Genomic DNA, 15,910 nt, shown 5'->3' with positions numbered 1-15,910 from the left:
CTGGACAGTTGAATCATTTATTTTGTAATAGTTTCTATTCAGATATTGAAGAAAAATATCTTTACTGTGCAGTTTCCAATAGCTTTGGACTTTGTGCACCATTCTAGCGAATGAATAGAATGTACATTTTATGTGTCGCACATGCATTCACAAAGTTGGGCATATATCTAGTCCAAAATTTAGGTTAAGACTGTCTGGATTGATCATTAGTCGGGAAAAGCAAAACCACTGTAAAGCATGCATTGTGCTCGACAAAGAATATCAGAGGCAACAGAGGAATACATCAAGAAAGTTACAGTCATCATCATCTTCGGTGTAACAATGAATTGTTCGTCAATCACAGAGAAATTTCTCCTCTTAACGACATTACATATATAAGATGATAGTGCAATCAGCAAATTCATTTCCATCTGAGTTGGACATGCAAACATGTATTGGAGGTATTATGAAGGAAGAAGCATATCAGCACTTATAATGCTAATGTTCTTTGCCGGGGTTTTGTGGTAGAGTAAGGAACATGTCCAGCCAACCTGGGGCCTGTTGCAGTAAGAGTTGCGTTTAAACGCAAGTCCTGAACATGAGTGCTTTATTGGCTGAAAATCAAGCTGCACAAGATTTTTTTGAATTGCGTTTGATCGCAACTCTTTCTGCAACAGGCCCCAAATATCACAAGTGCGTTATATGGTACATCCTGCAAGATCTTTCAAGTAATGATCCATGAAGCTGCAGGATCCCAGTCAAAACACCTGCAATCGGAACTGACTGGTCAAAATCAACTTCTGCGAGAGCTTTCAAGTCATGATAGACCTCGGAGCAGCAGGATCCAGGCCAACAAGCCTAGAAACAGAACTGTTGGTCGGTCCAAATCAACTCTTGGGAGATCTTTCACTTGATGATAAATCCTGAAGCTGAAGGATTGCACCAGGTCAAAACACCTACAACAGAACAGACATGTCCAAATCAACTTCTGCAAGGTCGAGTCATGATGGATCAATGATATAGCTACAGGATCCGGCCAACATGAGAAACGGAACTGATCGGTCAAAATCAACTCTAGCATGCAGGATCTTTCACGTCATGATAGCCTGAACTGCAGTATTAATCCAAGTCAAAACACCTAGAGACAGAATTGACAAGTCAAAATCAACTCCTGCACATGGCATTAGGTCCGGAAACGGTATGGAAAGCTAATATGATCTTCACTGCAGGATTCGAAAGGGAGGGGATAAACCAAGGCAGAGTTTGTTGTCTTTAAAAGTAGTATCCAACCGCTCATTTAAAAATTATTTTCTGGCAGGACTTTGGTGTTTGAAATACTTTCAAACTTAGTTGACTCAATCAATTCTTGGCGGTCATTTTTTCATCTCTCCAAGATCAGAGATATTCAACTTGTAAGCACCCATGACATCCTCTTGTAACTGTTCTTCTCTTGGTAAATGTTGGTTTTGTAGAATTCTTTCCAAGGGCATTTGTAGGTGTTAAAAAGGGTCTTAAAGGATATTCACAGCCTTAGGGCAAATACATAGCCACACATTTCCAGAATGTCAGCGGTTTCTAGACTTGTAATTCTCGATGATTGAAACTCGATCAATTCTATCTCCATTGCCAATCATTCAGATAAGTAAACATGAGGTCTATTATCATTCAATGATAAATGGGTAACTAAATTATATAGTAATAACACATTAACAAAGTACCCTTTGCTATGAAAGACACCAAATGATTTAAATCAATAGCCGATCTTTAAAATGTGTTTATGTTAATCCATAATAATTATGGTTTCCAAATGGAGAAAACTTGGTGTTAAGGTGATTTTTTTTTAACATGTAGCAATCATTACTATACCAAGAATATAGAACCCATAGGCATCTTCTGTGGAAATATGAACCATATCATGAGGTAGTTTGATTTGTGCAAGATTTTACGTCAATCAATATCATCTATCAATAATCTTACCGTAAGACCTTTAACCATTGGTCGCTACAGAAAACATGTTACATCATCTTGTATTTCGCATGGGCGTGTATACATGGTATAATTTTAATGCTTTAAAGATAAATTCCAGTTTTGGTAACGATCTCAAAATGACTTTTTACAGAATCTAATATAATGACCACCCAAGTGTCTGTTTGTATGAATAAAAAATATGTGCCAAAGGATTCTGGGAGAAATTGTGTAATTACTGAGAAATAAGCAAAATAAGCGCGGATTCGGTCACTTCCGTCGGGTCTTTATTCCAGCAATAAAAATACACTGTCCCACGTGTGCCTATCTGTGTTGGTGATCTTCAGTGTAAACGTTTTTCAGCGTAGATTTCAAGATTTCACAAAGTTCAGTTTATGTAACTGTACCAGATCTAGATCCTCGACGATATTCTGACAATTAAGCCTGGTTTTACAGACTTTCTCATGAAATCAGTGTTTACTGCAACGACTGGAATTTCTCTTTAAAGTAGAAAGAAGATATGGTTCATATGAATTATGATCATGAAAAAATACCCTGTACTAATTGGTTATTGTGGGAAAAAAATGTTACCTAGCAACCGTTGCTATGGTGCTTATTAGGTATACCCAAGGGAAAATACATCACATGAGGAATCTATGGGCCAGATTTAATTTTTGAATTATTCTGAGTAAATCATATTGATCATATTCATCTGAACAATGATAAACAATTTGTTGCTATGGAAAATGGTCCCTTAGCAGACGTTGCTGTGAATAAATGGATCAAAACTGTTGTGATACAAAGGAACATGCTTTTTGTTAAAATTAATGCAACACATCGCTCATGAAAATGTTACTTAAGCCCAATAAAGATCCGTTACTAAGGTAAATATGTTACCTAGCAACCGTTGCTATGTTTGGCAAATTCAGGTTGACACCCCCTGCTAAAAGTGATTAGAATAACTTACTCTACCTCTGTGCCAATTTTCATGCTTTTACCATTTTCTGAACATTTTTTCACCAATCACCTAGACTACCAATTGTAAACATGCATCTTTTCAAAAAGTAAAATGTCCGGGCTTGTGTCCCCGTGAGCAAAACAAAGTCAACAGCAGCAATCCCATTCTTTAAAACAGAATAGGCTTCATTTATACTACAGCAATCGCCCCCCCCCCCCCATTCTCCAAAGTTTGGTCTTTGAAGTATTACAAACTGATTACCTTTGGTTATTTTTGTTAATGTTTGCAGAACCCCTACGACAGATGAGGCTATGGAAACCTCTATTGATCTAGACTGCCTTGAATAACCAACTCAAAACCAAACACAGATATGGCAAAATTACCATGGATGGTTGGGCCCCTAGTTAAGGTTAAATATCTAAAACTCACTGAAAAAGAGGTTGATGATCTCACGGTTTGTGAGTTTTATCAAAAGAATTGAGGATTTTATCCGTAGAGTGAAAAATACTCAAATTGGGGATTCCTTCTGTTGAGAAGTTGTAAACAATCAATATTTATACTGAAAAGAATACATCATACCAAAGAGGTCAACTGGAAAAATTCTCTTTGGATACTTTAAAATTCAAAATATAAAAAAGTAACAGCTGAAATATCTGGGCCAAACATTTGTGTGTACAATGATATTCACTTTGAGACTTTCTAAGGCAGACACTCATCTAGTGAAAGTGGTGTAATATTATATTCTTTTGGTTAGCAGAACACATGTAGCCCTACATTATTTGCATTAAATCAAGTCTTTAATCGTAAAGACATTATGTTTTTATTATCACCTATTTAAAATTTTACAATAGTCTCTTAAAACAGAACACAATCTCACTGCTTGACACTTTTTGTGTAAGTAGTCAAAAGGACTTCCTCTATATTTCCCCAAGTACAAGTGAAACTACTTAATTTCCTATAACAGGAAATAAAGGAAGAGGATATGAACTTTAATATCAGGTATGGCCAATAAAGAGTGTTGATGGGTTTCTGTTTAGCTACTGTCTCAGTATCTTGGATTAGTGCCAGCAGAGAAAATATCCCTTGTTCAAGATTTAAATTACTTTTTTCTCCTCCTCCTTCTTTTCTCATGTCTCCTCTTCCTTAATAACTGAACATCATTTTATGCTCTTTCCCATCTTTACCTCTCTCTCTCTCTTTCTTTGATAAATAGGCCCTATATTAAAAATGATATACAGTGTGTCCAACAAAAAATAAAACCATATTTCATCAATAGATTTCACAGTTATCAAAAATATTTTTTACTATAAATTTGAGACTCATGGCAAGAGTGGAATCTCCTCTCGAATTTGAAATCAACAGCTTAGCGAATCGTTCATGCACGGCAGTTTAAAGCAATAAATCAGAGGCATATCAGAAACGATTTGCACAGAAACTCACATGTGAATCTGAACCCACTCTCATTTCAGGGATCAGTGAGAGAAAGTTATCATATCTCAAATCTTGTCCCATTTTCTGCACAAACTGGTTTTGACATTAAAGGTCAAGTCCACCTCAGAAAAATGTTGATTTGAATCAATAGAGAAAAATCAGACAAGCACAATGCTGAAAATTTCATCAAAATCAGATGTAAAATAAGAAAGTTATGACATTTCAAAGTTGCTTATTTTTAACAAAATAGTTTTATGAACGAGCCAGTAATGCATCCTAATGAGAGAGTCGATGATGTCACTCACTATTTCTTTTGTTTTTTATTGTTTGAATTATACAATATTTCATTATTTATAGATTTGACAATAAGGAACAACTTGACTGAACCATATAGTATTAAACAATGCTAATTCCACATGTTCAAGGAGGAATTAGGACCTACTTGCCTGAAGCACAAAATGTTGAAATAATGGAATTTCACGTGTTCAGGGAGGAATGAAACTTCATTTCACATGAAAATGACGAGAAAATAAAAATATTTCATATAATAAAATACAATAGAAATAGTGAGTGATGTCATCAGTTCCCTCTTTGCACACCGACCGAGATGTGCATATAACTATTTTGTGAAATGAAGCGAAACTTTAAAATGTAATAACTTTCTTATTTTACATCCGATTTTGATGAAATTTTCAGTGTTATGCTTATTGAATTTTTCTCTTTTATTCAAATCAAGTTTTTGTTTGGGTAGACTTGTCCTTTAAAATTTCAAACTCGTCTCCCTCATTAATGCATGAAGTGTTTGTCTCATGTTAGGTATCAAAATAAAGAGGAATAATTGAATTATATGACTATGTAAATAAAATATCATAGTTTATTTGCCTTTGAAGAAAACAAGACATGGAAATCCCAGTTTCCTTTTTTCTGGGACGTACTGTATAATTAGCACACATTTCACTCATACTGAAATGAGATCAATCACTCTGTAACATATATTCAATTGATTTCCTGTGTGCTGGAACCTACAAATCATCAGGGATTGGTTTTTTTTTCTTGATGTTTCCAATCACAGCAACCAATCTTTATCCTTACCATGACATCATGATATACATTGTACATGTAGGCCTACATGTATGTACATGTATGTACTATGAATTTTTAATCATTGTTGCTCAGAACTACAGTATAATTATGTATCACATCCTGGGATGCATTCAATATGTGCAAGAAATGCATGGACACAATTGAATCATACGTTTTTAATTACAGTACATATATGTACATACAGATTTCAAATGAAATGTAAATTATACAAATGAGGTAACAGTTGGATAATGCATTAAAATATCTGCTATTAAAAGGTTTTTAGATCTGTTTGTATTTTGTTGACATAGATCCCATTGAACTGCAGAATGACCTTTCCGCCAAGACATCAATCAATGCTCTGAATGTTTTTATTCAAAGATTCTTGAGCCATATGTACCCTGGAACACAATCTTTCTCAGAAATCTTTTCAAAATCACTCTTTTCATAGTTTAATAAGCTTAGGGCAGATAATAGTGAAATATAGCTGATACTTCATCGGTATTATAGCGATGAGGCATTGGTCAGCTCCCCAATTCCAAATAGTACTAGTATCAGACTCTTCTTGTTTTAAGTATTGTTGAATAAAAAAAATAAAAATAAATTAACAATGAAATAAAATAATAGTTATTTAACCAATTAGAAGAATTTAATGAAAGGAAAATAAAGATACACAGTTAAGAGAAGGTGAAGCAAAGAAAAAAGGAATAAAACTATATAGTATGTTAATTTCACTGTGCTAGACTATATTTAAAAAAAAGCTAGAAATTAAACAATCCAATTAAGATTGCCATAAACATTGTTTCAAAAAGTTTTATTCATAAGTACTGTACACTGTACTTTCTCCATATGGGCAACCATTTTGTCTGAACATTGTAAATTATTCATTAAATGGGTTAATAACGTGCTTGTACATAAATGTGTAATTCTATGTACATGTACATGTAGATGAGAGAAAAGAGATCTAAATTTAAATGATTCCCATTGTCAATTCTTTGACAGTAAATCAACTCAATTTTGTGAAAGATTAATTTTTTTTTTCAAATTTGGATCAGATGGATCAGATAATTTATTGGACTACACACAAATGATCGGTCAATTTGTTTGTAATCCTATCAACCTCTGCAATGGACAATTCTTGAAGATATTCTTACAGCTTTCAGAAAACTACCATGAAAGAAAATTGGACAGGTTACAATCATTATTTTCATCTTTTAACAAACAATCTTCATGAACACCCCCCCCCCCGTGCTGGTCTACATGTATATTGTAGCCTTACCTGAATTGGTTTGAACGTATCTTGGCCAGCTTCTCCATCAGCAAACCTCAAGGCGATGAACTGTTCAAAGAACTTGCCGTCCATAGCAGCAACCCTGCATATATGAAACAGCATTACTCATCATTACCTGGCATAGTGGCATGACATTTTAGCTACAAAAATTAAATGCTTCTATCTGCAGGATACTCTGAAATCAAAACCAGATGTTGCAAGGATGTTGTTGATCAATCTTAGAGGTTTGAATTTCAATATTGTGCTGAGATGACGAGGATACTAAAACCAAAAGATTTATTCTCTGACAAAATTTATTGTGCTGCTGTCGCTTGTTTTGTCGGAACAACGCAAGGAGAGAAACAATGACGGAATCCGCTCACATCTGGCTGATCGCAGTGTTCCGACACGAGACAGCATGGTATTAAATACATCTGATATACCCTCAAAATTACAAGCAGGATCTATTAAACAGGATTTAAGTGTGAAAAATTAGAATTCAAGAAAATGATAACATGAATCCTGAATATACTCAGATGAAATATAAAAAAAAAACACATTCTAATGAATGAATTATCTCTCAGCTATTAATCAAAGGGCAAAATATAAATACATAATCAATATCATCATCACCACACTGTGTACATAAAGAAATTACCCGGTACCAAAAACAATAAAACATAATTATATAAGAATGATAACACAGTACATGTCCACTTATCCTGAATGGACAATGCAACAAAATTTGTCACATTGGAGCATTGTGACCTAGTGGATTAGTCTTCAGACTTTGAAATGGAGGGTCATCGGTTTGAATCCCAGCCATTGCAATTTCCTTCGGCAAGAAATTTATCCATATTTTGCTGCGCTCGACCCAGGAGAGGTAAATAGGTACCTGGCAGGAATTTATTCCTTGAAATGCCACTGCACTGTAAAAGGCTGCGGGGCTAAAGCCACTGTAATAATATCCAATGAAGCACATAGGGACGCATTTGGCAGTGATATGTGCTATGTTGGTACTATTATTATTGTCGAAATAATTATCTTACCCAATAGGACAAACATCCGCACAGAGTACACATTTTCTGGCAACATAAACTAAAACATTTCCCATTGTGAAGAAAATATCCAAGCAAATAAAAATATCCTAGAAATTAATGCACATCATTTGGATAACAGTACTGATATGCACTAGTTGACACTGAATGAATAGTGTACAATCATGATCACCATAAAATCAAACTAAACCACAATTACTGAAAGATGATATTTCAGAATAATCCAGTTGGATACTTTAATTATCAAAGTTCCATACTGCAGATGTAGAGCTACGGGATACTTGGCTAGCTCCACTGAAGGATTGCAATGCAAAAAACTACTTGCACTTGCATGTTACGTTCAGACCAATCTCTCATAGTATGGAGAACTTAATAGGTTACATTTAAAAAAATCAACCTACATGAGCAACTCGATGACATTTTAAAGGATTACCATGACACAACCCTACCAAAAATCAAGAGGGGGGGGGGGATAGAAAACTTCCCGTTGTTTTTATTTTTGTTGTATTCATGAATGAAATGAGAGTGGTGGGTAGGCTTATCATGAAGTTGATATTTTAAGGCATATTTTCCATTTTCTGAGGAGTGTGAGGTGCTGGGAATATTATACATGTATCTTGTCTTTAGAAAAGTCTACCATTTCATAAAGCTATTCATAAGTTTAAATAATAGCGACTTCAATAACAACTGGTGAACCTTTAATACACGCTAAAGAATCACCAATACACATTCAATGGTGAATGTCATTTACCACAAGATAAGGATCACTATAGTCGTTCTTAAAGTCACTACAAACAGCTTTATGAAGCAACCCCCTGGTAATCTGGAAATTCAGACCACTTTAAAATGTGTCAGACAGCAAAGGGTTGTGCATTCACACTACTATTCACCTGGGTTGAGAGTGGCAAAGCATTGTACATGTATATGGGAACATAAAGTACATAACATTCTTGAAGTCACTTACTTTTCGCTGCTTTCTTGGTAATCAATGTCCTCATCACCTGAGTCATCTTTCTCCACTATGTGATAGATGGAATGACTTTTTCTACTCCGTCGAATCATAGCTACTCTGTCTCGTCTAGTATGTTGTCATCAAGAAAAGTTTACTTCCAATCTAGAAATCAAAAGAGAGTGAAAGGGAAGTTATAATAAGAATATGGATCCATGCATAAATAAACAACATATAAAACATTACAAAATGGCTTCTATACATCCTAGGTAATGTATTTTACTAAACTAGGCTTACATGTACAAGCACCAGTGCAGCATCCAATTCAAAACCACAATTAGATTAACTGATTTTTATCTGTATTTAGCATTATTGATGGAAAATTGATTTATAAGGGTTGAACAGATATACATAATTCAAACAATTCAATAATTTCAGTATTTAACAGGTCTGATAAATTAATCTATTTGAATATGAAACATACCACGACAAGGGCTATCAATCAACAACTGTCACTATAAATACTCACAGATTAACAGTTATAATTGTCAATGTAAATAATTTGATGTTATTAAGCAATTTCACATCCGGTAATGATTGATACTACTTTGCAAAAATAATCTCTGATTTCCTGCTGATTTCATCCCAGCTCCAATTCCAAACAGAACACAGTACAGACGTCGGTGACATAAATCTTCCTTAAGGCCGAAAAATGGGAAAGGTACACTACCATGCTTTCTGGTACATACTGAGTATCAGTTGGACTACTACCATGAACTTCAACAGATGGGCGTAATTTAAGAATCATATGCTGGTATCAAAAAGACCACTTCAGCCACAGAACTCGCCTTGCTTTGTCACACATTACTCACACCAGTGATAGCCTGATCAAAACAGGATTTTTGGACAGTGTTAATAATCCATGTTTTCACCTAAATAGCCATAACCTGATTACAAATCCGCAAACATCAGGATGTGATGTCATCGGCTGAAGCAGGAATTACAACGATGTATTAAACAAACAATGACTCCCCAAACATGTAGGCCATAATAATCTGAAGCAAGATAGATTGAGCAAATTAACTCTCTTGATTCCAATATTAGATTTGAAATCCAAAAAATTAAATCTATGTGGATGAAGGCCTATGTATGTAAAGTGATTTTCTCTTTAATAAAATCATACATAAAAAGATAATAAGGTCTGAAAGTATACACCTCTCATTAAATGACCATTGACTAATAGGGATAAAGTTGAGGCTAATTTAAATTCAAGTTGAGGGTTATTTATTACGCATTGTATTGCGCCTTGCAATTCATGCACACAAAAGCGAATCTTTGAAAAGATATAGAAAGGTCTAGACTGTCTGGGGAGAAGGGAGGTGGGGGGGGGTTCACCAGAAAAATATATGCTTGTTGGGACCTGATATGGATGTGATGGTGGCCTTGGCTTAAGAAAGTATGAACACATTTTTTTTTAATTCGATTTTTGTGACATCACAGAGGAGCAGCTCCTCCATGTGTTGTGTGAATTTTTTTATAAATTGTTTTCTAAAAGTAAAAATATTGTACTGTAATTATATCACCAGACACATCATTCATACCCAGGTTCTTAAAATATTTTTAGTCCTCATGTACCATAAAAAATTGCAATTTATGGATTTATATCACAGAATCCTCGAGCTTGGTATCAGTTCATCAAGCTCCAGACGTCCACCTCTGCACCCAGTATCACGCTCGATATTCCTGGGTTAGAGCCTTCGGACCATCAAGGGATTGCTAACGCGATCAATGATCATTTCGTTAACATTTCCAGTGATATCCCAAGGCTTGATAGAGACTCTCTTCCAACATGCTTTCCATGCCGCCCACAAGACTTTCCTTCGGTCCAACCATGGAATATCTACAAGGACCTCAAGAAAGTTAAACCTGGAAAGAGTTGTGGACCAGACGGAATTTCCACCAAGCTTATCCAAGAGTTTGCCGTTGAACTTAGTGTACCAATTACATACATTGTCAATGCTTCGCTTCAAGAAGGGACAGTTCCACGTCAGTGGAAAAGGTCTATCGTTGTACCAATACCGAAGGAATCGCCTGCAAGCGAACTGACAAAGCTTCGCCCGATTTCCCTGACGGATCACTTCTCAAAGCTTGTCGAGCTGGTAGTTTATCGGTTAGCTTTCGGTGATATTGCTCATAACATTGACAGTCAACAGTTCGGAAGCAGAAGCAACATGTCAACAGCGCATTACCTTGTTAACCTCATGGAGTATGTTCATCGCAACGCGGACAAGCTTGGTAACATCACGACACTTGTGTTCACGGACTTCACCAAAGCGTTCGATCTTGTCCAACACAACGTGGCAATTGACAGACTGCATTGCATGGGTGTTCGTCCGTCGCTGATTCCCTGGATTTCTAGTTTTCTAAGTAATCGCCAGCAAGTAACGCGTTATTTAGACAAATTGTCTACTCCGGGGTCAGCAAATGCAGGTGTTCCGCAAGGGACTCGCCTAGGTCCACTTGTGTTCCTAGCGATGATAAATAGTGCTCTCCAAACATCAACAAATGTGGCACGATGGAAATACGTTGATGATATGACATTTGCAGATACTTGCAGTATAAGTGGAGAAAGTATGGTTTCGGATGCTTTAGAGTCGCTAACACAATGGTGTCAGGAGTCAAACATGCGATTGAATCCCATTAAATGTAAGGCCATGCGGGTTACCTTCTCCAAAATCCCACCTCAACCTCTAGTTCTTGAGATCAATGATGCCATTCTTCAAGATATAAGGGAGATAAAGCTGCTTGGTGTTACTATACAATGCAACTTGAAGTGGGATTCCCATGTGAGCGATATTGTGCGCCGAGCTTCCAGAAAACTGTACATCATTCGTGTGATGAAGAGATACCGGGCCCCAGTGGAGGACTTACTTACAATATTCACCTGCTATGTTCGTCCAAACGTGGAGTATTGCGTCCCGGTGTGGCATTCCTCTATCACTGCACAACAGAGTACCTCAATCGAACGGATTCAAAAGAGAGCATTGCGTCTCATCTATGGTGATCAGTATGTGACATACAAGAATGCTCTCCAACTATCCAAACTTGACACTCTTTATCACCGACGGGACGTGCTCTGCTTGAATTTTGCCAAGTCTCTCCTTATCAGGTTTCGCGACTGGTTACCTGAACTTCAGAGCACTCATAGATCCCTGAGACATAGTGATAAACTTAGAGAACCCAAATGCAGGACTGTACGGTATCGGAGTAGTGCCCTGCCATTTCTCGTCCGACTACTGAATAAGAATGGACTGTTTTAGCTTGGTCGGCTTAAATAAACCTGTTTATCATAGTCTATACATATGCAATGCCATGATTTAATTTGTAATATTTGCTAATTGATTTGTTTATGTGACATTAATTTTAGAGTAATTTTAATGATGTTTTACTTATTTCCCGCCAGTATATCTCTATTATTCAAATGTGGTTGTACACTAGGAAACGCTTCTGACCATAATCTTAATATTTTCACTGATTTAAGGATTGTTCATTATATTTGTGTTTAATAGATTACTTTTTTAATAGGTAATTACTTGAAATCAATAAACGTAAAACTTTAAAGAAACTGGCAGTATACTTAACGAATTATTAACACATACGCTGCCCACTTTTTTCATATTAAACTCATAATAGCACATGCATGAATCATATAGTTTTTTCCTTTATCATTTTATTTTTTCGTTATTTGAAGTATCTCTTGCGAATTTGTTTAATGTTTTCCGTTAATTTGTTAATAATTTCCGATTTTATTATAATTGAAAACTACAATGGCATACACACTATTCATTTCCTAGATACACAATTCACTTTAAGTTAATATTTCATTCTAGATTTCTACAACTCAATTAGTTTCAATATAATACTTTATCCGTGTCATTTATTTTGTATTTATCTGTTACTGTTTGAATATATTTTTTATCATTATTACCTTGTAATACATCGCAATTCGGCCTTAGCCGCGATGATGTCTTGATTTTTAATAAACCATTTATCTATCTATCTATCTATCTATGATAATAATATATACAATTCAATTCGCATTCAATTCATTCACGATAAAAAAAATTATAAAGCAAGGTGTGAGAAAAAATATATTTACAAGCAAGAGTAATAAATGAAATGAAATGGGGAACTACATTTAAATAAAGCCAAGTGGCCTTGTGTAAGTGCAGTTCCCAAAACATTGATAACATGACATGGTATAGAGAAACAATAAGATAAAGAATTAAACATGATATTTATATATAAACAACAAACAAAATCAAAAACAGAAAAAACATAAAAAGGTGTCAATCTACAAGAAAAACAATAATTATACATAAACAAAATTCGAATCTTTCTTTATTATTCTTTGACCAATTAGATATTCATCAAACTTTTACCAATATTTTTTCTAACATTTCTGCTTTTAATATATTCAAACCAACTTGTCTGGATGAACTTCCCTTTAAAAGGGAAATGTTTTATGAGACTAATAAAATTGTATTTCTAAAAACCTTTGGTCACACTTTCTTTGGGGGGATGGGTAAATATTCTTAAAATTATTTTCCATCAGTGACCAACATGCAGAATCATAGTAAACATAGTACTTTATACTCCAGCCATATTCTGACATGAGTGCCCTATCCACATTTAACTTTTGTCATTTGGCTAAGTCCAAACTGGATTACCGATACATATAACAACTAAAATTTATTCTGTTCAAAGCGAAGACTCTCTAAAAAGGTGCAAAATAAAAGTCCTATTAACACAAAACTTAAGTTGTAAACAATATGCATAAATAAGGCATCTTTGGGGGGTAATTCATCAACCAAAAATGAGAGAGGGTCTATCTATTTTAAAACACACACTGACTAGTCCACATTCTGACTGCTAAGGTTTATCAATGCCAATATAATTGAGTGGCTACATTTTATTCAAACCTAGATTTTTTGTGGGACCCATTTCTCGCTGCCACTTCGCCTCTATACCATTTTCATCTACCACTCTAAAATGTGTGACCTCCCATCAGGATTTTAACATCCCAATCAACTCCTGGAACTTCCCTCTTTACACTATATATGCACAAATCATACAAAATATAACAAACAGTACAAAGAAAGAAACTTTGAAAAAATAACAGCATGCAGGGAAAAAAATGAAGGAAACAAATGACATTGACGTTGTCCTGTCATGTTATCTTCTCAGCTGCAAACATGATGAGGCTTGAAGTTGAAAGTAAATTCTCTATAGGCTAAGCCTACTTTTTGTAAAGTTTTGGATTTTGTTGAGAATCCAGCCAATTTTACAAATCCATTTCGTGATATTCATTAATCTCTTGTTTCTTCCAAAATCAAAATGAATTGTCATGTTATTGTTATGTGCCCATTTTAATTTCCACACACTAAAGATCAATAATTACTTTTCTGGGTCTACAAAATTAAAACACTGAACTGGTTTAGTGATTGCATTTTCTAGAGACAAAGTTTGTCATGATCTGAGTTTAACATCATTTTACGATTAAGTTTTTACTCTTATTTATCTCTTTTCAAAAGTTGATATGCAGATATATTTAGATCTAGATCTAGACATATCATGTTAGTAAATCAGACCTTAATACTCAGTGACTTTTTTGTAATTTGCCTGATTTGAAAATAATGAACAGTCTAGCACAGACACAAGGGATTACTTTCAAAGCAACAATCAACTCCTTATCCACACATTCTGGAAAAGAAGGAATTGATTGTAACATTCCTCTTACATCTCCTTCTATCCAGAATGTGTGGATAAGGAGTTGATTGTAAGAGAAATGTTGCTTTTGACTTGAGGTCTATTTGCATAAAAAAAGAAGGGGGAGGAGAGGATACAATTTATTGAGGACAATTCTGTTGTTTATTGAATTGGTCGCTCGGTGTTGGGTGTTTTTTGCAATGTATGTTCTTCTTAATTGTCACTATTTCTTTAATGTTATTTTTACTGCTGTTATTACCTTGGTTTTCCCATTAATTTTACCAAAGATATGTGAATAATGTGATGTTTGTGATTTTAAAACCAATAAAACTCAGAAAGTGTCAGTCAGTGCAGTGCCGAAATTACTTTTAAAAAAGAAAAGAAAGAGAAAAACTAACCATAGCCCATAGGCATTCACAGATTCATTAGAAGTATTGGTACATGTAGTTTAATAGACACTTTATTTAACATAAGTCCAGCTCAAACTTTCACTCAAATCAATCTGGTTTGGTATCATCTACTCTTGCCCCGGGGACCTCGACACGTCTTCAGACTCTAGAAGTTTGTAAAGTTCAGCAAGTGCAAGCATGGCAAGCTAATTCTTCCACTTACATAGCAAATGTGATAACGCTAAATCCACTGTTCATTGAAGGTTAACTTGATAAACTTTAAGTTTAAAGTAAAGTTGATTACGAAGAACTCAGACTGCCGCCGGCTGAACACGGCCACGGCACCATTATCAGTCATTCGACGATCGACCCACGGGGCGCGACCCCGAGAGAGAGAGAGTCCAACTCATGGTCCAACTGTCCGAGAAACAAACCTTCCAACTATAAATATATCTAGGCCTATTCTATAAACAAACCTTTTCACAAAATACGGCACATGTCATGATCTGTCCCATATATAACATACAAGGAAAACTACCAAAAATGAATTAATACATTTCGTCTTACATTAAGTTATATCTAAGTGAGAAATAACTTACATTTAACGAGGGTTGTCCGTGTCTGTAAACAGTGAAGTCCTCTATTCGCATGCAGTGGCCGTGGTAGTCCAATATATGCGCTAACTAGCGGCCGACGACGACCAGCGCAGCAAGCTTCAAGGCTAGCTAGGCCGCGCCGGTGCGCCAGGCGCGTGAGACGCAACCAGCCAATTCAAGCTTCAGCAGAGTTGAGCTTGGTTGAAATGGTTATTATACTGTCGCATCTCTTCTGCCCCCCCCCCCCTCTGTTATAATTACTCTTTTTGGGGGATGCATGGGGGACTAGTTGTCAAATATTCTCAATATGTCACATCAGGGCCCACAATTAAGACAAGCTAGGACAACAATTCATATCTCTGATGAATCCAACCTGTCAATATAAATTGTTAGATTTTTTTTCAGATATAGCACCGGCCTCAGCTAATTAAGCTAGCGCCATTACCCTCATTCCACTACCCTG

General features: G+C 35.5%; 1 protein-coding gene across 1 annotated transcript in view; it reads right to left on the bottom strand.

The window, feature by feature from the left end:
• Positions 1–9,196, bottom strand: part of LOC121422221 (protein unc-13 homolog D-like) — a 47,374-nt gene extending 38,178 nt beyond the window's left edge. Inside the window, 3 exon segments of the mRNA XM_041617131.1 lie at positions 6,696–6,789; positions 8,709–8,858; positions 9,178–9,196. Coding sequence (XP_041473065.1) covers positions 6,696–6,789; positions 8,709–8,806 — 192 coding nt within the window. The 5' untranslated portion in view covers positions 8,807–8,858; positions 9,178–9,196.
• Positions 9,197–15,910: the final 6,714 nt, after the last annotated feature.

Source organism: Lytechinus variegatus, chromosome 10 (assembly GCF_018143015.1).
Source record: "Lytechinus variegatus isolate NC3 chromosome 10, Lvar_3.0, whole genome shotgun sequence".
Taxonomy (NCBI): Eukaryota; Metazoa; Echinodermata; class Echinoidea; order Temnopleuroida; family Toxopneustidae; genus Lytechinus; species Lytechinus variegatus.
Note: the sequence above shows the minus strand (reverse complement) of the source record. Positions and strands in the feature narration are given on the sequence as shown.